The sequence below is a fragment of the Phyllostomus discolor genome, chromosome 4 (assembly GCF_004126475.2).
Source record: "Phyllostomus discolor isolate MPI-MPIP mPhyDis1 chromosome 4, mPhyDis1.pri.v3, whole genome shotgun sequence".
Lineage (NCBI taxonomy): Eukaryota > Metazoa > Chordata > Mammalia > Chiroptera > Phyllostomidae > Phyllostomus > Phyllostomus discolor.
The window spans coordinates 167796810-167820047 of record NC_040906.2 but is presented as its reverse complement, the minus strand read 5'-3'; the positions used below and the strand labels follow the sequence as shown (position 1 = coordinate 167820047).

The 23238-nt window shown below is 37.1% G+C and overlaps 1 protein-coding gene and 1 long non-coding RNA gene across 2 annotated transcripts in view; both read right to left on the bottom strand.

Moving 5' to 3' along the window:
- Nucleotides 1-1935: 1935 nt before the first annotated feature.
- Nucleotides 1936-23238, bottom strand: part of CDC40 (cell division cycle 40) — a 52852-nt gene continuing 31549 nt past the window's right edge. The window contains exons 6-15 of the mRNA XM_028509962.2: nucleotides 22360-22456; nucleotides 20371-20510; nucleotides 19491-19565; nucleotides 17475-17520; nucleotides 15042-15143; nucleotides 13914-14029; nucleotides 13530-13663; nucleotides 6084-6160; nucleotides 4500-4644; nucleotides 1936-3505 (exon numbers count right to left, since the gene is read on the bottom strand). Coding sequence (XP_028365763.1) covers nucleotides 3328-3505; nucleotides 4500-4644; nucleotides 6084-6160; nucleotides 13530-13663; nucleotides 13914-14029; nucleotides 15042-15143; nucleotides 17475-17520; nucleotides 19491-19565; nucleotides 20371-20510; nucleotides 22360-22456 — 1110 coding nt within the window. The 3' untranslated portion in view covers nucleotides 1936-3327. The remainder of the gene's footprint in view (nucleotides 3506-4499; nucleotides 4645-6083; nucleotides 6161-13529; nucleotides 13664-13913; nucleotides 14030-15041; nucleotides 15144-17474; nucleotides 17521-19490; nucleotides 19566-20370; nucleotides 20511-22359; nucleotides 22457-23238) is intronic.
- On the bottom strand, nucleotides 8891-12967 carry LOC118500304. Its single transcript, XR_004902871.1, has 3 exons — nucleotides 11172-12967; nucleotides 10865-10866; nucleotides 8891-9287 (listed from the first exon to the last, which is right to left on the bottom strand). It is a non-coding gene; the product is annotated as an uncharacterized LOC118500304 (long non-coding RNA).

Genomic DNA, 23238 nt, shown 5'->3' with positions numbered 1-23238 from the left:
GACTACATCAAATTAAAATGTTTTTGCACAGCAAAGCAAATTGTCAACAAAATAAAGACAATCCACAGAATAGAACATATTTGCTGATACAACTGATAAGGGCTTAATATCCAAAATTTATAAAGAACTTAACTCAATTAAAAAATGGGCAAAGGACCTGAACAGACATTTCTCCAAAGAGGACATACAGATGGCCAATAGACATAATGGTGCTCAATGTCACTAATCATTAGAGAAATGCAAATTAAAACCACAATGGGATACCACCTCACACATGTCAGAATGGCTATCATCAATCAACCAACAAATGAAAAGTGCTGGGAGAAAAGGGAACCCTTTTTCAGTTGGTGGGAAAGCATATTGGTACAATCACTGTGGAAAGCAGTATGGAAATACCTCAAAAAATTAAAAATGGGTCTGCCTTTTGACCCAGTTATCCTGCTGGGAATATATCCGAAGAAACCCAAACACTAATTCAAAAGAACATAAGCACCACTGCATTCACTGCAGCGTTATTTACAATCACCAAGATATGGAAGAAGCCTGAGTGCCCACCAGTAGTTGAGTGTATAAAGCAACTATGGGACATTTACACAATGGAATATTACTTAGCCATAAAAGAGTAAATCTTACTCTTTGTGGCAGTATGGCTGGACCTGGAGAAAATTATGCTAAGTGAAATAAGTGAGTCAGAGAAACAAATACCGTATAATTTCACTCATATGTGGAATCGAATGAACTGAACTACCAAGGAAAATGGGGGCAGACTCATAAATGGAGAGTCAGATGACAGCTGGTAGAATGGGGAGGTGAGGGGGTGGAGGGACTGAGCAAAAAGGAAAAAGGACTCATGGACATGGACAACAGTGTGGTGATTGCTGGGGGGAGGGAGGTATAAAGGGACTAAATGGTAATGGAAATATACAATAAGGACTTTTAAAAACCCTAGCATCCGTTATATGCCCAATGAAATTAAGTCAATTTTAATTAGGATCTCACTTACATTAAAAAAAACTAGACTTTTTAGAGAAGTGCCTGTTTATCTTAAAACCTTTTTGTTATTTAAGACAAAATATTACCAGCTTGTGCTTTAATATTTAAATATCCATCCCATTAAAACTTTAACTAAAGCATCACTTTTATAATGACTCGTAGGAAGGAAATCTGTTCTGGGTGCAGCAAAAAGGACACAGTGAGGAGTCAGGGGTGACCACCTAACCCCGGTGACCAAGACACGGTGACGCTGGTGCAGAGCCCCACTCCTGTGCATGCTCTGGAGCGAGTGCAATCGTGACTGACTCAGCGTCACGACTGAGTAAATAAATGTGGAACGTGTCAGACTTAATCCGTATGTTCTGAGGGCACTGCCCTGTGTTTTTATTACTTTATCAGAATGAGCCCATTAACATACCATACATACCTCTAAAGCATCATTTTTCTCCATGAAATCAAAACGACCCATTTAAAAGCTGTACATGGTTTAATTTGGTGTCTCAACCGAGTTAAGACTTAAAAGGAGACCAAGAATAAAAATTCTGATACCACTTTTTTAATAAAAATGTTTTATTTAAAAATATGATTTTTTTTAAAAAAGAGACCACTTTTATATACAGTTGTTTAGAAACAGTCAAAAACACAATAAAATAAACCAAGATTTAGAAATTATGATTTGTAACATACACAATACTGGTGGTGAACGAGATAGTTTAAATATATGATTCTTTTATTATTAATGAAATGTGATTAACTCACATTGGTTGAACCCAGTGATGGGACTAAAGCAAATGTCTCGTCTGAATTCTTTCCTCTTCAGGAAACCGCCGCCACCCTTCCCGGCAGACCCAGACACGGGAGCGGCTGGGCGGCGTATTCGTATTTCTTTCAGTGCCTCTGTGTCTAGAAATACAGCTCCACTACTTGTATTGTCTATTTTTGTCTTCAAGTTTTTTCGTGTGGCTATAGCACCTGGTCATCTATACCAGGCTTTTTTAATTTTAATTTTTTAAAACGGGTGTTCTGAAGGAAAGCAGCATGAGCTGCTGGTGACAGCACAGGGCTCGGAGCTAATGCCTCCAGGACGTTGACACCCAGGGTGACTCTGGCCCCCACGCCGCGCTCTGAGCAGCTGTGAGCCGGCCGTTTTTAGCACGGTACTGTGGAAACCTTGCAAACCATGTTCACACACCTGATATAGATCTGTGATAAAGCTGGAGGTAATGGTTTGCCGAACTAAAGTGCTATTAACTACTACATTCAAGAGGCTATCTTGATTTCACAATCTTAAGTTTTTAAACTTTTTTACAGCCACTGCTTCTCAAACTGGGGAACCCTAGCCATTTTCCTGGATTGTCAATTTTACTCAAAGATTTAGAAAGAAGTCGAAAACTTTTCCAATCTTAAAAGTTTTGTCAAATATATTCACAAGCCCAATCAGAATACTTTTAAAGAAGTTACAGGCTGATATTTTGTTCTTTGCCCTATCTCCACTGAGGAGTATTTCAGTAGTAACATCTGTGAAGCAATGCCCAAAGAGACCCTGATTTCTGAGAGTACTGCCAGGTTCTTACTGACAGTAAATAAAAATAAAACTCAAAGTTTTGACTCATTCTCTTGAGTTTCATCTTCAAAAATTACATAATTCTCTCATTATAGACAGATTGGGAAGAAAGTCAAGGAAAGAACTCTGGGTTGATTTGTATTTTACATTGTTTAATAATTAGAGGAATGCTGCAGTCAGAGGAGACTGCTGGCTTACAATGAAAAATACACCACATTTGCCACAAAAATAGAGGAACCCCTGAATCCAAAACACCAGAACTCGACGCACTGGAAATAATGGAAATAGTCGTCATGGGTGGTTTTATCCTCCTCCCAGAGTCACGTTAAACTCGGTCGTCCCTGTCCCTCACTTCTCTTCTGGTTGAAGAGGTGAGTACAGGGTATCTTTCTGGGTAGTAACCCATTATTCTAAGGGATGTCATTATTACATCCCTTAGAACCCCCAATTCATGAGGGATTCTTTTCTGACTCCAAAGGGATCCTTCCGTATGTCTTGGGGGTAAGCCCAAACTGCCTTGTCAAATACAAAATTGATGGTCATTCTCTGTATAAATAGTATCTATAAAGAACAATTTAAAGTTGCCAACAAAATTATATGAGCCAAATTTACAAAGTTTTTTTTTTTAAAAAACAATGTATATCAACTTTATAAGGCCATGTAAGGAAATGACATCTGTAAATAAAGTTATCATCCCACACATTTAAAATGACATAGTTAAACATGGTATTGGATCCAAAATAATCCAGAGAGTTTAAGGACTAGTCTCATCAATCCCACAGTTTAATGAGGCCATCCCAACCGCAGGTTATGACTTTAGATGTCTCATGAGGGTGCCACACGGCACCTATGCACACTTTGTCATGAGCTTTAAACCGACTGTAGAGTTTTGTGGTCTTCCAGTCCCAGATGTTTAATTTTCCATTTCCATCTCCTGAAATCACATAGCTACAATGGGAAGAAAAAGAAATTCAAATTACTCAAACTCTTAAAACTGGTAAAGTAAAAGAGGAAGAGTTTATCTTTTTTATTGTAACATAAAATATCAATGTGACTATACTACTATATATATTGTAACATATATACTCAGTGAGAAGAACACGGTAGAGCATAAAGCAGCCTATAATTTAAACTTCCATCAAAAACCATCCCCACTGAGCACTGATCTAAGAGTAAAAAATAATTTTTAATTTAAGACTGAGAGACCCAGAGGCCGCAATGAATGTGATGTCACAGTCCCCCTCCAGACAGTCAGAAACTGTGTAGGGAACCCAGTGTCACACAGAGCCAGCAAACACATTAGATCCTTCTACTATAGTGGACTCGACCACCTTCACGGTTACTTTTTGGCTCCAATACCTTTTGAATACATCTAAAACGGACTCAGAGGTAGGAGTCTAAGGCCCAATTATCAGGCTAAACATATAAAGCTATAGGGATCTGTGAGTGACTTATACCTATATATTTTAGCTAAGAATGGGGAAATAAATGCAGAGTTTCACTTAGAAAGACTATAGGCTTCACAAATCTAGTATGACTTAGAATTATTCCCATCCCAAAGTAGCTGGATTTGAGATTTCAGCACAGAAAAGATGCAGTGAAGTTGTTAACTTCAACAATGCAATACAGAATTAATTCTTCTGGTGTTCAATCAGCAATATGGCGATGACAGTCCTCCAAATCTTGCTCAGAAAAGCAGAGAGGAAAGAAGGCACTGCCTACACAGGCAGGGATTTACCATGCGGTTGAAGGGCACAAGACTGATCACCATGACGAGGCATATGAAAGAACTTGCCCTTTCACCTGGCATTTTGACAATCTGCATATTTCTCATACAATTACATATGTGAATGTGGTACGTAAAGCATTATTATTATTTGTACAATAGAAGCTTATATCATCATATTTTAATATCAGAACACGTGAGAAGATTTAAACTTACCTCATGTCTGGTGAAAAGTCCACCTGACAAGCATAGCCTGCTACCATATGGCCCTTAAAAATTTTTTTCTTATTTAATCTAAATCTGTTTTGTGCTCCAAAAATTAAGATTTGGTTGTCCATTGATTGGCATGCTAGCCATTTCCCTGTAAATTCAATAAATGAGATATTTTAGAGAAAAACGGAAAAATTTAAAAAGAATTTTTATTCTAAATATATTCAGTCACCAATACTCATTTGTTCTCAACTACTTTATATTAACAGGAAAATAAACTTACCACACCACCTGTAAAGTGTACACATTTGTTGCTGGCAAGAGGTATTTACATCTAAAGTAATGGAACTGGCTCATACAATCCTATGTCATGAGCACTCTTCATATATAAACTTTTTTTTGGTTTTGTTTAAATAAGGATAAACAGATATTCTGGGTTTGGTATTAACTAAACTAGAATTTATATGAAATTAACCTGTATTAAATATAGACAATAGAACTATAGCGAGAGACTTCTCTATGTTAATTATATAAAAGGAAAGATCAACTTTAGGTGAGAAAAACTAGGATTATCAATAAAATCATAAAAAAATGATTAAAAAATTTTAGTATCTGTTGTTGAAGGGCCACATTGCTTTTATCCAGCCAGGATTTCCCAAAGTCCCTAGAGCCCAAATTGCAGTGTCTTTTTGCATCCCACACACTTGCAGACACTAGTAGCTAAGGGAACGATCCTAACAATGCTCACAGTCTGAGACGGCAAACGGCCTGTTCAAGATGGACAAGCTATCTGTAATGTCTACTTTAAAAACACACCACATAAAATGCACGTGCAGCGTCAAGTGGGACGAAGTCCATGGTATGGTGGTTACTAAAAGAGGACCCAGTTGGGTTGCTCCTCTCATTACGATGATAGGGCATCTGACAAAATGATTACTGACTGGCCTGTGGCAGGTGCCCCAAGACAAGAGCAAACTGCTTCTTACCTTCTTGTCCCTGTTCTACAATCCCAGTGATTCTGCGAGTTAACAGTGGCTTTGATGACAGTGCTGCCCAAATACCAGACATTCCCCTTTCACACCCTCACGCAGAGCTATAATTATATCAGTGCACTGTCAGGACATCTGCAGTACACAAACAGTATTAAATAGATTTATCTTCTTTATTTTGCCTAAGAAAATATTTTATAGTGCATTGCTAAGATATTCTTGTTATGGGGGACCAGATCAAAATTTTCTATCCCCTGAAAGAAAGAATTCACAATCAATCACTAAATAAGTTGTGGAACACCATTCTGGTGGAAAGAGAATTATTTCAACCCCCCCCACCCCCTTCATTCTCAGATGGAAATACTTAGATGCCCAGTTGATGTTAGTTGCAAATAGTTTCTTTTATTTTTATTATTTTAAAAACGAGACTGGGTGAGGTGACTCACATGTGAAAACCGACGGTTATTCCTAATAATGAACAGATTTCCTTAAGCAGCATGGCACCATGGCAGACCAGAGAGAACGGCCAAGGTTCTTTCAAACAGAAACCACACCATGTCTCAGAAGCTCATTTAAAAACACATTCCCTCTACTAACTCACCGTTTGGAGACAAAGTCACTGCAGGCATAGAGTGCATACTGGGTTCTGCTATATACTTGAAATCCACAGGGATGTCCCTAAATAGTACAACAGAATAAGTAATTTTTAAAAAGTACCTTTAGAAGAATTATCCCTAAACCAGAATAGATATTCTTGAAGTGTTATATTTAATAACCTTTCATAAAACTTCCTGGGGGAAGAAAAATCACAAAATGACATTCTGTCACTTATTGTAAATCTTTTACTTCACAAATGACTTTCTGTGATAATTATAACAGTGTCGATGATTTAGTTTTTAAACTCTATTTGATTTAAACTTTGGTCTTTCTGTTAAAAAAATCTGTTACTGAAACTTGTTTAATAATGAGCTTGTCTAAAAATGTATCATGGTAGGCAGAAGCAAGATACAGAGGCAAGCTTGCGGGGAAACATTCTTATTTTACTTGCCACTCAACGTTAACTTTATTCTGCAAGGAGGTGGGAATGCTGGAGAGCCTTCAGCAATGCGAGCGGAGGGTGCAGCTTGTACAGGGATCTGCACGCAGGCCGAGCCCCTCCAGAAAGGAGGAGGTTTCAGGATGGGCAAGAAAGATTAAGTGCTTGGTACCGGGACACCTTCTATTTTCTGTTTACATGTAAAATATTACAAACATGAATGGCACAGGAGAAACAGCATTAAAAAATTCTCATGTGAATGATATAAAAGATAAAACAAAGCAAAAAAAAAAATCCCACACGTAGTCACCTAAATTTAGAATCATCAGAAGTTCAAAATGCCTTTCCCATTTTTAATATTCTCCATGATAAAAAATCCTTCAGTAATTCTGAAAGATTTTAGTCTTGTTACTTTTCATGACAGACCAAAAATGCTTTTAAAGAGTAGCATGTGAAAAAAGTAATCTCAGGTTATCTCAGGTTACAAAACAATTTCAAACTATTGTTCAAGTTTTAAGACTTTACTTAAGTGGAAAATAAAAATAACAACAACAATAACAACAACAACAATAATTTGCCTTTAAGTAAGGATTTTCTGTCTGTCCATAAGAAGCAACTGATTAAAAAAAAACCCTATCAAGGTTTTGGTTAAAGAAAAACATTTTCAGGTACAACCTGGGGAATAGTATCATTTATCAAACCTCCAACCCTTTACACATCTAAGGTATCAGTGAAAACTGACATTCAGAATGACCCAAACGTATTGAAAAGAACTTCAATTTGAAAAAGGTTTAACTGTTTTTCCCTCTTCATATTTATTATTAGTGGCTAACAATTTTTTATAACTTGAATTAAAACACAAGTGCATTTTCTAAATTAAATTACCCATAATCCAGGTTCATGTCAAAATGTTTTACTGAAAGTAAACAAAAAATGTAAACAGATCCCTTATTTCAATGACTCTTGATACAATAAGCTCTAAAACAAGTAATTAATCTGAACACCCTGTGGCCTTAATTATTACTAGTAAAATGTCTGCTAGGCATAGTTATATTTAATGAACACAACACTATTTTCTAATTAGAAACTGTAATTCAGTATAATAAACTAGTAACATATACCTTACAAATAATCTTCAGTCTGGAATTGAAATTATTTAAAATACCCTTACAACAATCTATGAAAACTTAAAGCTAAAAGATAAACAACAGTATCAACCTCTGCAAATTTTTTAAAAAATATTTTAACACAAAGCATTATAAGAAAACACGTCTATGATACCTTATGAATTCCATCAATTAGAATACCACAGGCTGCTCAGTGTCTAATTATAATCTCTTAATCTCCCTTAAAATTATATGGTATTGCTTAAGAAAACCAAGTTTCCTTTGACATGTTTTCCTGTATCATTGTGCTACTCTAAACAGGTATGGGGTGTAAAAGTTTTAACAAACACCACCTATCTGAAAGCCCCAGTGATAATGTTCCTGACTACTGTCGGAGTCAGTTCTCATTTTAAGGTGCTCAGGGCATCCCTCTTCCGCCCGAGCACGCTGCCAGTGTCACCGGTAACTGATTTTGGGGGTGGCTGTGTGTGGTGAAGACAGCTCTAGGGATCCTGAGGTAGTTTTGCTTCCTACTTGTCTTTATAGCAACACTAATCCTCACATTTATCGCTTTCTGACTGTTCAATCTAGATACAGGTTATCCTCTCTCCACCAGACCCTTCATTCATTTAACTATCACCCATATGATTAAGAGCCCAAGTTGTGGATGTTTTATGTAAGTCTCACGGTATCCACAGAGCAAAAACCTGTAACAGAGCTGTAAAAGAGCAAGGGAAAGGAATCAAAGCATACCACTGCAGCAGATCATCAAGTGATACAGGATGAGAGAAGAAACAAAGGAACTAGAAAACCACCACAAAACAATCAACCAAATAACAATAGTAAGTCCATAATTTAAATTTACATTACTAAATAGACAGGGGGAAGTTAAGAATAGTATAGGAAATGGAAAAACCAATGAACTTAACACGTTCAACCCATGGACATGAACGAGGAGGTGAATGCTGGTTGGTGGTGGGCGGGTGGGGCAGGTGGGGTGGTGGTCCAGGGTGGAGGGGTATAAAGGGGAGAAAAAAATGGAATGACCATAATAGGATAATCAATAAAACATACTTAAAAATAAATTTATATCTACTTTAAATGTAAATGGACCAAATTTTCCAAAAGATACAGAGTAACTTAATGGGCTAAAAAAAAAAAAAAAAAAAGAATAACAAGAACCACCTACATGCTACCTACAAGAGACTCACTTCAGTTGTAAGGACACGCATAGACTGAAAGCGACGGGATAAAGATGTTCCATGCAAATGGAAACCAAAAGGACACAGAGATGGCTATATTTATATCAGAAAAAATAGACCTTAAGCCAAAAACTGTAATAAGAGACAAAGGAGTAAGAGACATGGTAAAGGGGTCAATTCATCAGAAGGATATAACAGTTGTAAATGTTCATGTATCCAACATCAGTGCAACTATGTAAAGCAAATATTAATAGATTTGAGGGAGAAATAACTTATAATACAATAATAGTAGGGAACTCCAATACCCCATGTTCAACAAGGGATAGATCATCCTGACAAAATCAACAGAAAACACTGAACTTAAACAATATGTTGGACCAGATGGACCTGACTGGTTCATACAAAACATTCCACCCAACAGCCACAGAAGACACATTACTGTCAAGTGCACAAGAAACATTCTCCAGGACAGACCATATATTAGGTCACAAAATGAGGCTTAATAAATTTAAGAAGTCTGAAATCGTATCAAGCATCTTTTCTGACAACAATGACATGAAACTAGAAATTACAAAAAAACTGGAAAATTTACCAATATGTGGAGATTAAAGAGCATGCTGCTTAACCAAAAAGAGGTCAAAGACATCAAAAGGGAAATAGAAAAATCTTGAGACAACTGAAAATAGAAACAAAACATACCAAAACTATAGGATGCAGCAGAAACAATTCAAAGAGGAAAGTTTATAGTGACAAACACCTACATTAGAAAAAAAAAAGATTTCAAAGAAAAAAAGAACCACCTAAGCCCCAAGTTAGTAGAAGGAAGGAAAAGACAAAGACCAGAGAGCAAATAAATGAAAGAGAGACTAAAAAAATAATAGAAAAGACCAATATGGGGCGGTGAACACACACTATAGTGTAGAGATGATGTGCTGTAGAACTGTGCACCCAAAACCTGTATGATTTTGTTAGCCAGTGTCCCCCACTAAATTCAATAAAAAAATCAATGAAACAACTTAAAAAATTTAGCTAGACTAAGAAAAAGACAAAAGATGTAAATAAGTAAAATTAGAAATGAAAGGAGACATTAACAACTAATAATACAGAAACAGTAAGGATCGCAAGAATACTATGAAAAATTATATGCCAACAAATTAGATAACCTAGAAGAAAAAGATGAATTCCTAGAAACATACAACCTACCAAGACTGAATCATGAAGAAATAGAAAATCTGAGGAGATTAATAACAACTAAGGAGAGATGAAGTAACCCAAAACCTTTCAGGAACAAAAAAGTACAGGAACAGATGGCTTCACCAGTGAACTATACCAAACATTTAAAGAAGAATTCGTATCAATCCTTCTCATACTCTCCCCAAAAACGGAAGAAGAGGGAGCACTCCCAAACTCATTTTAAGAAGCCAAAATTATAGCCCAATATCCCTGGTGAACATAGCTGCAAAAAGTCAACAAAATATTAGCAAACCCAATTCAACAGCACAATATAAGTATTATACACCATGACCACGTGGGATTTTTCCCTGGGATGCAATGATAGTTTTGAATATATATAAATCAACATATGTGATACACCACAATAACAAAATACAGGATAAAAATCATATGATTATCTCAACAGATGGAGAAAAAATAAATTACATACTTCAACACACTTTCATGATAAGAAGTCTCAAAAAACTGGGTTCAGAGGGAACATACCCATATGTGACAAGCCCACAGTTAAGACACTCAACAGTGAAAAAGCTCAAAGCTTTTTTCCTCTAAGATCAGGAAAAAGACAAGGTTGTCCACTCTTACTACTTTTATTCAACATAGTACTAAAAGTCCAAGCCAGAGCAGTTAGGCAAGAAAAAGAAATTAAAGGCATCTAAATCACAAAAGAGAAGGTAAAATCATCTCTGTTTGCAGATGACATTATATATAGAAAACCCTAAATACTCTACCAATAAAACTGTTAGAACTAATAAGCAAACTCAGTAAAGTTGCACAATACAAAACCAATATATAAACATTAAACTACTAGAAAGAAAAATTTGGAAAACAATCCAATTTACAACAGCAAAAAAAACAAAAAAAACCCCAAAACCCCCAAAACCAACAACAATCAGTAAAATACCTAGGAACAAATTTAACCAATGCAGTAAAAAATCTATACACTGAAAACTATAAAATATTGATTAAAAAAACTGAAGACATACATAAATAGAAAGATATTCCACATTCACAAATTGAAAGAATATTATTAAATTGCCCATAATACCAAAAGTTATTTACAGACTCAACACAATATATATCAAAATTCTAATGACACCTTATATAGAAACAGAACAATCCTTAAATTTGTATGAAACTACAGTAAGACTCTAAAGCAATCCTGAGAAAGAACAAAGCTGGAGTAAGCACATGTCCTGATTTCAAACTATGATACAAAGCTATAGTAACCAAAACAGTTTGGTACTGGCATAAAAACAGACACAGTGATCAAATGGAACAGAACAGAGAGCCAGAAATAAACCCACGTGTGCACAGTCAATTTTCAACAAAAGAGCCAAGAATATGCAATCAGGATAGGACAACCTCTTTAATAAATGGTGTTGGGAAAACTTGGTATCTACATGCAAAGAATGAAACTGAACCCCTATCTCACATCAACTTGAAATGGATTAAAGATTGGAACACAAGACCTAAAACTGTAAAACTCCTGGAAGACAACATGGGGGATAAGCTGCTTGATCTTAATCTTGGCAATGAATTTTTGGATTTGATATCTTCGTCAGGCAACAAAAGCAAAAATAAACAAGTGGGACTACTTCAAAGGAAAAAGCTTCTGTACAACAAAGAAAACCACCAATAAAATGAAGAGTCAGCCTAGAAAATGGGAGAAAATATTTGCTAGCCAGTATCTGATATGGAGTCAATATCCACAACATATAAGGAACTCACAGAACCAATAGCAAAAAAACTAAATTAAAAAATGGGAAAAGACCTGAATATAGACATTTTCCCACAGAAGACATAGAAATAAATATCCAACAGTACAGGAAAAAGTGCTTAATGTAACAAATCACCAGAAAAATGCAAAGCAAAACCACAATAAAATATCACCTTACACCGATGGCTAATATCTCAGACTAGAGATAACAAATGGTGAGGATGTGGAAAAAAACGGAACCCTTGTATACCACTGGTGGGAATGTAAACTGGTGCAGCCACTGTGGAAAAAAAGTATAGAGGGTCCTCAGGAAATTAAAACCAGAACTACTATATGATCCATCAATCCTACTTCTGGGAATGTGTGGAAAGGAGAAGAAATCGCTATGTCAGAGACACATCTGCACTCCCATGTTCAATGCAGCATTACCCACCAATGCCAAGGTATGGAAACGACCTGAGGTATCTGTCAATGGGTAAAGAAAATGTGGCATTTACATATAAAGTGGAATACTGTCTAACCTTAAAAAAAGAAGAAATTCTGCCATTTGTGACAACATGGATGAATCTGGAGGGCATTACGCTAATTTGAATGCTTAAGACAAATATTGCATGCTGTCACTTTAGTGTGCATTCTTAAAAAAAAAGTTGAAGTCATAGAACCAGAGATTAGAATGGGAGATTAGAAACAGAGATTAAAATTAGCTTTAGTATTTCTTAACTTTAGAAAAGTGTTTTTCCCCCCTCTAGGAAAGCAAAGTTAACCACCATATTCTGATTATATTCTGTAAGTAAAACATTTGTTTTCTACCAAATGGACTATAAATGGCAGGACACAAAGAGGATTTCATGGAGCAATTTCCATTACTGAATAGTCAAAATGTAGACATTTAAAAAAAATTGAGAGATTATTTCAATGTTTTCTTTGGGTTGATTCTGAGGCTAGGATCTTATGCTCAAAGTCCAGCATAACCTATATCGTCTATGCATTTGTGGCCTCTACTTCCCATCAGTCATTTTGCAAAGATGACTAAGATAGCTAATAAAGAATCTAAGACTGCACTACAAAAACTTTTCACCACTGCCAGAAAAATGACTCAAAATACATATCCTTTAGATAGATTCTCCAAAGACTATGGCAAGTAGTATGTTTATATATATGTATTTTAAGATTCTATCCATTTATTTTTAGAGAGGGAAGGGAGGGAGATAGAGAGAGAAACATCAATGTGCAGTTGTTGGGGGTTATGGCCTGCAACACAGGCATGTACCCTGGCTGGGAATCGAACCTGCGACACTTTGGTTCGCAGCCCGTGCTCAATCCACTGAGCTACACCAGCCAGGGCTTCATGTTTCCATTTTTAAAAAAGGTTTTATTTATTCATTTGTGGGGAGAGGGGAAGAGAGGGAGACAGAGAGGGAGAGAAATATTGATCGGCTGCCTCTCGTGTGTGCCCCAACTGGGGATCAAACCCACAACCCAGACACACATCCTGAGTGGGAATCGAACTGGTGATCTCCGCTTTGTGGAACAATGCCAAACCAACTGAGTCACCACCAGTCTGGAGTGTGTTTAAATTTTTATTCCCATGTTCTGGATACTTAAGTAGTTAAAACAGTTTGACTGGCAAGCCACAAATCACAGTTTTGAAAATATTTAACTAGCTGCATATTATCAGGGTCTGTCTTTGGCTGCAGATTTTTAAATTGCTTGCTTCATATAATCAAATTTTCTACTGATAGAAACTCACCATTCCCAAACTCTGAGGCTCTTATCATCAGATGTGCTCACAAATCTCCTGTTCTCATCAACAAAAACAATGGTGTTGACAGCTCCCAAGTGCCGGTCATATTCCTGCACAATTTCTCCACTGCGAATATCCCACTGTGCATCCATGGAGAAGAGATAAAGACAGAGGTGGAACAAATTAATGAAAGCAAAGACTGTAATTATGGAAAGTGGACAAAAAAAGATTTCCAACACCCTATTTTTATGATCATACTGTTTTCTACTAAGAAGAGCATCAGCAAACCCTAAAAGTAGCAAACATTAAACAAGTTAATATTCCTTATTCTGTCCCCTCATACAACATAAAGCTCAGGAATCTTAATAAGAACACTGTGAGAAGACTTACTTGTACAATCTTTTTATCAGACATCCCGGCCACAAAGAGATTTTGCTTATCTTCATCAGGATTAAATTTGACACAATAGGGTACTTTTCGGTTTGTGAATCTTGATATACACTGTCCTAAAACCAAAGACCCAAGTTAAAACATGCAAAAGAAATTTAACCACTTAAAGATAACTCTGGGATTAAGATCCAGAGATTACTTGCTTAATAAATCCTAAGGAAAGGCAGCCTGCTTGCTCTTTATTGTAAACCATATTATTCTTTTTCACAGATTTTTAATGATTAAAATAACTTTTTCAAAAGTAAATCTGTATCATGACTTGCAGAACAGACAAAGGTCTCCAGGTGATTATGCTGTGCAGCCGGAGTTGAGGACCACTGCTAAGGAGGTGAAGAGTTAGGGCTTTGGCATTAGAGAGGCCTTACTAATGAACCCAATTTGGCTACTTACCTGCTGTGTGACCCTGAAAAAGTTACCTCTTTAAACCTTGGTTTTTTCCTTTATAAAAATAATAGCACTTTATCACATAGAGATATTTTAAGAATTGAATGAGAAACCAGATATAAGCATTTAGCATAATGCCTGGTAAACACAAAGTGTTTAGTAAATGTTAGCTATTATCTTTACCCTTAAAACACAGCAAGATGAAAGATGGTTCTTTAATTATATAAATTTATACTAGCCACAATGTACTGACGCAATTCACATGTCCGCGAATATATGAAACTAACTGGACCATGGAAGTTTAGAACTACATTTTAATCAGTTTGGGTAATTAAGTTTTGCTCTGTCCATCAAACATCTACCGTGTTTCTATTACATGCAAGGCCATGTGCTAGGTGATGCAGAGGAACAAAAAGATCAACTGAATAGTCTATGGAAGATTTCACATGTCCTTGTCTATTCGTATGTTTCCTTTATAAGCCATGTTTGGTGGAAACAAAGTTTCATAGTGAAAGAACTACTTACACAGCTGAGTTTCGACTCTAGAAGCAAATGCGGTAAGTCAATGATAGGGGAATTAGCAGCTAGAGAAGGTACCATTTTGCCAAAGAAGACCACACACACATTTCATTTAAAAATGTTAACTCATAAGATAAATATCCATTAGTATAAATGAGCTCTTACCTGTTTCAGTGTCCCAGAGCTTAAGATACCTGTCGTAAGCTGCGCTGAGGAACTGCGTTCCTGCAGTATTAAAGCAGATGTCCCTGACAGCTTTACTGTGACCTAAAGGCAGAGACAACAGAAAGGCAGGTGAAGTATCTTCTTTTAAAACATGAACACCATAAAAAACAGTATTAAACAGTGTTTTCCAAGCCATGCTGCGAGTCAAAAATCACTGGAACCCCATTCCCTGATTTACAGACTCAACTGGTTTTATGTGGAATTGGGAATACACGTGGTACCCACTCCCCGCCCCCTTCGAAAAGCCCCTGAGGTGATTCTGATGTATAACCTCTAGGTATGAAGCAAGAGAAAAGACCTAACATTTTAAAAAAGTCTGTCATGGCAATCTCTTAATATGTAATATATAGAACTGATGACTAAACAGCTAAGAATTTAAGGAAACATAATAGGCCAATTACTGCCAATGAAAGAGAAATGACTGGTGACATTTTGGAGGCTCACTCTCAGATTACTCACGAAGCTGGAAGTAAAAACAGAGTGACCTAAACCTCCTCAAGTTCGTAAAACAAATCATAGCCCTTATTCAAGAACTGCGAATTTGTGTTACCAAATTTCACAGAAGTGGACTCAGAGTCTAAGACTAAGTCTTTTTGAAACCAAATATTAACTTCTATTTTGTTTCAGGATAACATTTTGACAATAAAGGCATTTTAAGATGCTCTGCTTGGAAATCAATCTTGCCAGACCAATCAACTCTTTTGACAGTTACGGGGACAAATAAAACATGGCTAAATGAAAGCAGAGACTTTGTATTTTTTACCACCCCCGCATGACCAAGACTACTAAGTACAATTGTGCAAAATGTGCGTGGCACGAATTGTCAACCAGGCACAGCAGCCCCAAACACCACTGCCAGTGGGCTCTGGGGAGGCACAATGCGTCATGGCAACTAGGCAATCAGGAGATCTTTTCTTTCTTTTCTTTTCTTTTTTTTTAAAAGATTTTATTTATTTATTTTTAGAGAGGGAAGGGAGGGAGAAAGAGAGAGAGAGACATCAATGTGCAGTTGCTGGGGGTCATGGCCTGCAACCCAGGCATGTACCCTGACTAGGAATCGAACCTGCGACACTGGTTCGCAGCCCGCGCTCAATCCATTGAGCTACGCCAGCCAGGAGGAGATCTTTTCTATGGTGGCAGTCCAGTGAGAGCTGCTACCGTCTTCCTGAGCAGATGTTCCCTTTTCCAATGAACAACCATCTGCCAGCACAGGGCAGACAAATGGGGGCCACATCCACTACATCTGCAGGAGGCATTCTGTTCCCTGTATGCTGCTGAGAGCCTTCCCATGAATCTTTCTTTAGGCTGCTACGGCATCTCGGGCAGTATTTATTTGTGCAGTGAGGCCCTAAAATTACACAGCACTGCAGAACACACTCCCACTTCAATCTAAAAACAGAGCCACTAAGATTCACACACATACTGCTTAAATGCAATACAGTTAAATCGGGAAACCTTCGCACAAACTTTGACAAAGGCTATAAACTATTCTCTACCAAAAAGGCTAGTTGGCCACAAAGCTGTCCTCTGCTTGGCCCTCTTCTTTGCTTCAAGTTCTCTCAATCTCATCTTTTTCTGTGTTAGATGCCAATTCCCAATCTCTCTTCAAACTTAACATCTGGCTAGCTACTTGCTTACTAGACATTTTCATCTCAAAACCCTAAGGGCAGCTCAAATTCAACGAGTCTGAAACCTCGGCATCCCCCTCGGTTCACTCACTTGGTGAACGACACCAGCGTTCATCCTGGTGTCATCTGGGTATCACCAAAGGTTCCTGCCTTACTCTTATCACTCACCCTCAGTAAGTCCCATTGATTTTAACTCTCAATTACTTCTTTCCTCTCTATCTCTGCTGCTTTACTTCAGACTCTCACCATCTCTAATCCAGGCTGATGAAATAACCTTATAATTCATTTCCCTGCCTCCAGGCCTGCTCCTTTAACGCATACTCCATACTGCCACTGTGATCCTTGTAAACTCCAAACCTGATCGTGCTGCTTTCCCACAAGAGCCGTTTAATGTCTGGCTTCCCAAAGCCCTCAGCACAGAGTCTGAACTCCTTACTAACGGTACATGCAGTCCTCCATACTCTGCTCCCTCTTTTGCTGCTTTCTCACCCTATCGTCCCATGCCCTGGCAGTTCTGACATACAAGTGGTTCCCCCAAAGTGGCACAGTTTCTCATACCACTTTTGCTTCTGCTGCTTGCTCTTCCTAGTTCTCTTTCTTTATTTATGTGGGGAGACTTACCCCCTCTTCAAGACTCAACTCAAGTCTATGAAGATTTTTATTCATATTAGTGCAGAAAAATTATGGTTTATGATGATAAAAAGTCTTTCTAAACAGTTACAGTAAGGGAAAAAAGAAGCATTACCAATAAATGTTCGCAAACAACGCCTGTCTCCATAAACTTCCCACAGCTGGAGAAAAAAACATAAATATTAAATTTAATACTAGACTTTGATGAAATGACAACTTTCAATCAGTTACAGCAGTCATATGCTGCCCATATGTGTGCATATCTGTGTGTGTGTGTGCAGGGGAATTAACCAAAAGCAGTCAGTATACATCACTGAATCGATTGCTTGGCATATCTAATCTGTGTTGCACTATTTGGACTCATGGACTCACACACACACACACACACACACTTTACACTAAACCTTGATGTCAGATTCTAAAAGATACATCAAAATATTACCAGAACTTAGAGCTAATATAAGTGATTTGTTTTCTTCTTGTTCTTTTCTGTATTTAATGAGGAAAAAAAAGTTTCTACTTATATAATACCATGAACTATACTTTTAAAGAGTTAAATAGTATTAAAACTGTCATGTTTATAACATTTTTTATTAAAAGGTTTTGTTTTGAACTTTTCTAAAGTAGCAAGTACTATGAAGCTTTATTATGAAAATGATGACCCAGACTAAAATGTAACAGGTCCATAATTCTCATGACATCTAAAGGGAATTAATACAAGAGCTTCAAAGTACCTTTATTCTTTCCTGCCTAAACCCAGTTCTCAACAGAACTGCTAGTCCTCAACAACAGAAAGCACTTCTGGCCACCCAGTGCCAACGTACAGCCTGGGCCCCCACAGCGGAGCAGGCAAGGACCGCCAACGGGGTCCTCTGCCCAGGACTGCGGCAGTCATTCTGTGTCTCTCAGAGTTCAGCCTCCAGCTACACACACTGCAGTTTTCAGCACACAGCATGCTGAATCATTCTACTCCCTCTTCTCAGGCACAGTCTACGCCCCACCCCTCCTGCACTAGTTACCTTCCTACTGAGGTATGCTTCCTCTTTGAAACCAGAACCCTTTGTTTCTGACTCTATAATGATCATTAAAATCACAATGAAATGTTCATCCTAAAGGGAGAGACAGTGCCTTAATAATTTTTGGCCCTTGCGCATAACAGGTACCTAATTCATGTTTACAGAAGTGAAATAAATTGTATTTTATGCTTTTTTAATTGGTTAAAGAGAAAACCTTAATCTCAATTAACATAGTTTGTATAAAGTGAAAGATAATGTAAATAAGTGTTTTCTTACTCCAAACTATTGCCTGTTATTTTAAGCTAAGTACAGACAAACGCCTAAATGGTTGCTCTCATTCAAAAAACAAAACAAAACATAAAACATCTGTCTTTATAGATACTGTTAATATCCATAAGTTATTTACAAAGAATAAAATTTTAACAATTCAACTTTCCAAGCTCCAAGAGCAGTACACGGTTGATCTTTACTGACCATCACAATGAACCAGACATACAAGACACAAAAGAGGTAAGAACTATTCTTTCAGATTTAAGGTTTTTAAAAAGGCTTTCCCATATTCAGGTTGACATACTCTGGCAACTGAGTTCTTCCTACCACGTGCCCTACAGCTAAACATTGCCCTAAAAGTGAAGCAGCTTCCCAAGACTATAAAAAGTGGGAGAAGCGTCTGGGAGCATTCTTGTTACTTGGTGTCTACTAGCATTTATAAGAAAAAAGGATGAATTACATTATCCACTCTCTAGAAATGGGATTTCTGTCACATGCCCCCTCTCCCTAATAAGGTTCTGAGGAACAAATGAACTCAGTTACATTTACAAAAACCTCTATAAAAATGCACTGTTAGTGATAAAACATTTATGTGTCTGAAGCCAAAGTGATTGGCTACGTTCTAATGAGTTATCTAAGCTTACAAAAGAGCCTCACCAACTGAAATCATACACCGTATTTGAATCAACATGTTTAGAAGCAGGACATAAATTGCTGCATTCACAGGGCCTAGGAGAAAATTATTAGCCTCTGATTGCTTAACAAACTAAATTTATTTATAATTAACCAGATTTAACCAAAAACAATAGCTTTGCAACACTCTTACTCTGTTACCAAAAACTCACCTTAATTTTACAGTCCATGGAACAAGACAGCAGTAAATGGCCGGAAAGAGGGAACAGCCTGACCGCACTGACGCCCTGTGAAAGGGTATTGATTAGTTACCCATCGGAAGCATGCTAAAATCAGCTAAAATCAAACCTAAAAAAAAGGCAATGTATCTTTAAGCAATCTAATTTACTGTTTTCTTTATTCCAAAACTTACGCCCCAGGATAATCTTCATTGTATTCTAACAGCAGCCCTTATTGACACTAAACTTCTCAAGATTTCTTTTTTAACCTTAACACTGACCTCCTCACCCAAGGGGATTCTGAGTCAATCAAGCTGCTGATGCCCCACTCCTCTTCTCTTTCGCTCAGTCCCCCTGCCCTTTGCTAAGAGCTTAAAATGCTACTTGGAGTAGTAGGGATGACAAGGATTATCAAGATCAAAAGTTTTCAAGTACAATATCTTGTCCCTTCATTTGTTTAAATATTATCATAGTTTAGGGAACATCTGATCTTCTTGGAAGGGTGATGACCTCAAGAGCTAAAGCGAAAGTGCTGAGGCTGTGGCGCTAGCACGAGCATCTATTACTCACTGACTTGGCACCCAAGAAGCAAATTGTGGCAGGAATTTGGAAGGAAAGGCCAGGGCTACCACAAGGGGAGAGGGGACCAAATCACAAATTCTTAAGTCATGGCCAATCCAGATGACCTTGAAGATTGACTCATCGCTGGTGGCTGATATGCATGGATAGCTCCAAAGCCCAACTTAGGTTTCTCTTCAATTTGACTTCTCCACATCTTTACCAGAAATAGAGAATGTTCCATATAGTTAGCTGAAACTTATGTTGGCTTCACTATTTCACATTAGAGCAAACAAAAAACAACCAATCTGCTTACCTTTGTGTGTCCAGACCACACGTGAATTTGTTTTTTAGGAAGATAACATTTCTCAGGTGGCACGGTTGACCGCAGATTAACACCAACATCCTGGGGTATGTGCAGGTAAGACCGGCCTTGGTAGTCATACATTTCTTTAACTAAAACAAGAAGGCGAAGGAGAGCCATGAACAAACATGAGCCGTAGCCATGCAATCTATATCCTTAAAATGACAAACATTTATTCATCGGGATATTATTCTACAGTAAGGCTTAGGTAATAACACTCTGGTGTTAAGGCCAAAAATAGCTAAAATTTAACTGCCTGAAATCACTCATCTTATTTACAATTAGAGGTAGTGTTCTGGAGCTCCTAAAGACCCAGAAAATATTAGATTTCTAAATAAGATCTATACTTCTTTTATTCACTTACCGATTTTAGTGACATATATAAAAGACTTCACTGCAGTATGATTACAGTGAGGCAAGAAAAAATAATACTTGGGCCTTGTGGGTCACTGGCAAAGAATCAGAAGCAAAACAGGGTAAGAAGGAAGTTAAAACAAAAAATATCAGCTATTCTTTTCCCCTGCTTTCCTCTCTTTTGTCTGTCTAGGTTCCTTTTCCATTCTTTTTTACTTTCAACACAGATTTTATAATAAAGTCACTTGTGGGAATTAAATGACAAAGTGTACGAGGGGGGACCCCTGCAAAAACCAGGATTATCTTCTGAAAGCAGGCCCCTAGCAGTACAGGCTTCCCCCGCTACGTGAGTGTTCTAGGAACCCATGTGTATCAGTGCACCAGCTCTCACTGTGAGAGGCTGCATTTGGTTTCAGTGAATTTGTTTTGAAGACTCTCTTTCAATGCATTTGCCCATTTCATGATTTACTAGCGCACCTTCCCACACTGGCTGAGTGTTCAGTTTTTGACCAAAAACGGACTAGTGGACCACCCTCCCTATTCACCCAATCTTGTCCCAGGTGACTTTATTTTGTTTCCCTGGATGACAAAAGTCCTCCAAGGGAAATGCTTTGCCTATGTGGAAGAAGTGAAACAAAAAAATGGCAGAAGCATGGGATCAAAATCAACATGTTCCAAAACTGTTTTGAGCAGTGGAAAAACGGTCTCAATAGGTGTACTGCATCAAATGGACAGTACTTTGAAGGTGATTGAACATTAAACATGTAAGAATACATACACAATTTTTATAAATCAATTTCATTTTTTTGCCCCCCACCCCCACATAAAGCATTTAGTAGCATGCCTGAGAGAGTAAGCACTACATAAACGCTGGCCATTATTGTTGGTATGGCTGCAGCACCACAGTACTAAATGGACTCCTTAGAGACAAAAACTGGAGCTCAAGAAACCAAATATGGCTCCATCAAACCTAAAAATTTGATATATGATGTAACATTAGAATAATCAATACTATCAGTGCTGAATTATTCTTTACAGTTTCAGATAATCTCTACATAATTTTCAAAATACAGCTAATTATTTACGAACCAGGTACATTCTAGAATATTTACAATTTATTTTGGTATGTATACCTTTTCCTCCCACAAATCAAAATGAGTATGAGAGTCTTAATCTCTAATCTAGTCACATCAAAACAAAGTTTATTCTTTTAAAGTATAATTCAGTAACTGTTGAGTAGACCTGCAGAATATCTGATTTGGGTTAAAAACAAAAAGTTAAAATGACAAGGGCACCACTGACACACTAAACAAAGACTCAATTCAGACTTCTTTATCATTTTAAAAAATTCATTAGCACTAAAAAAATTATCTGCAGCTATCATTAATCATTCTATTTCCTCTCATCTATTAGAACATAAAAGAGTTTGTTATAGTTTCTTTGGGATGCAAACTGTCCAGTATAATTCTTAATATAATGAATTGTAGCAGCTAATTAATAAAGGCAATGAATATTATACAAAGAGAGAACAGAGTAAATATGTGCAAGTTTAACATACAAACTGAAGAAGCATAACAAATATATTACCATGTAAGATTGTCTTTTCCTCCCCAGGTTTCTCTTCTTCCAGTTTGCCTTTTTTCTGCCTCTTTGCTGTGATTTCATCCAATTCTTTTTGTTCTTCCTAAGGAAAATAAGGAGTCAACTTTCAAAAAGGATGTTCTAGAACCCCATCATGGCCTAAGTTGGTTATAAATTCTTTATAATGAGGTCCACTTTTTTGCTGAAGGAATATCTTCAAGTATGTCTCCCAGGAGAACAATCTCAATTCGTCAACAGATTACAAAATTATATTAAACACATAATGGTAATTTTAAACTCATTTTATAACAAACCCATTTTTCTGGAACACCTAGAAACAACTTTAATATATTATGCTAATTATGCAAGTAAAAAGACAAAGCAATTAGAAAATCTAGTACCAGACAGGAACCTGGATTTTAGCACACAATGTTGTTCTTCAGTAAACAGTTTTTACATAGTCATAAGAATATAAGCAATGCCAATAGATTCGTGACATGACTTTTATGGAAGAAGCAGTGGAACAAAGGGGGGGAAACAGAAAACTTTTATCTATAATAACAAAGAAGTCAATAGATGATGTCTACAATAAATAGTAGCATACACATATATTGAGATATAATATCTCAATATAATAATATGCATGCTATTGAATGTAAGATATACAGCTAGACTATAAGCTTCATGAGGCTAGAATTTTCTTGATCTTGTCCATTGTTGTACCCCTCAGACCTACAACAGTGACCGGCTCAGAGACCACGAAATTAGGAGGTGGGAAGGAATAGGGTAGGGGTCTGTCTATAGCTTTAGCTCACAGTAGAATAAAAAAAAATCGATATATTACTTGGTTAATATATTGATACATTTTATATTGAAACATTTTAA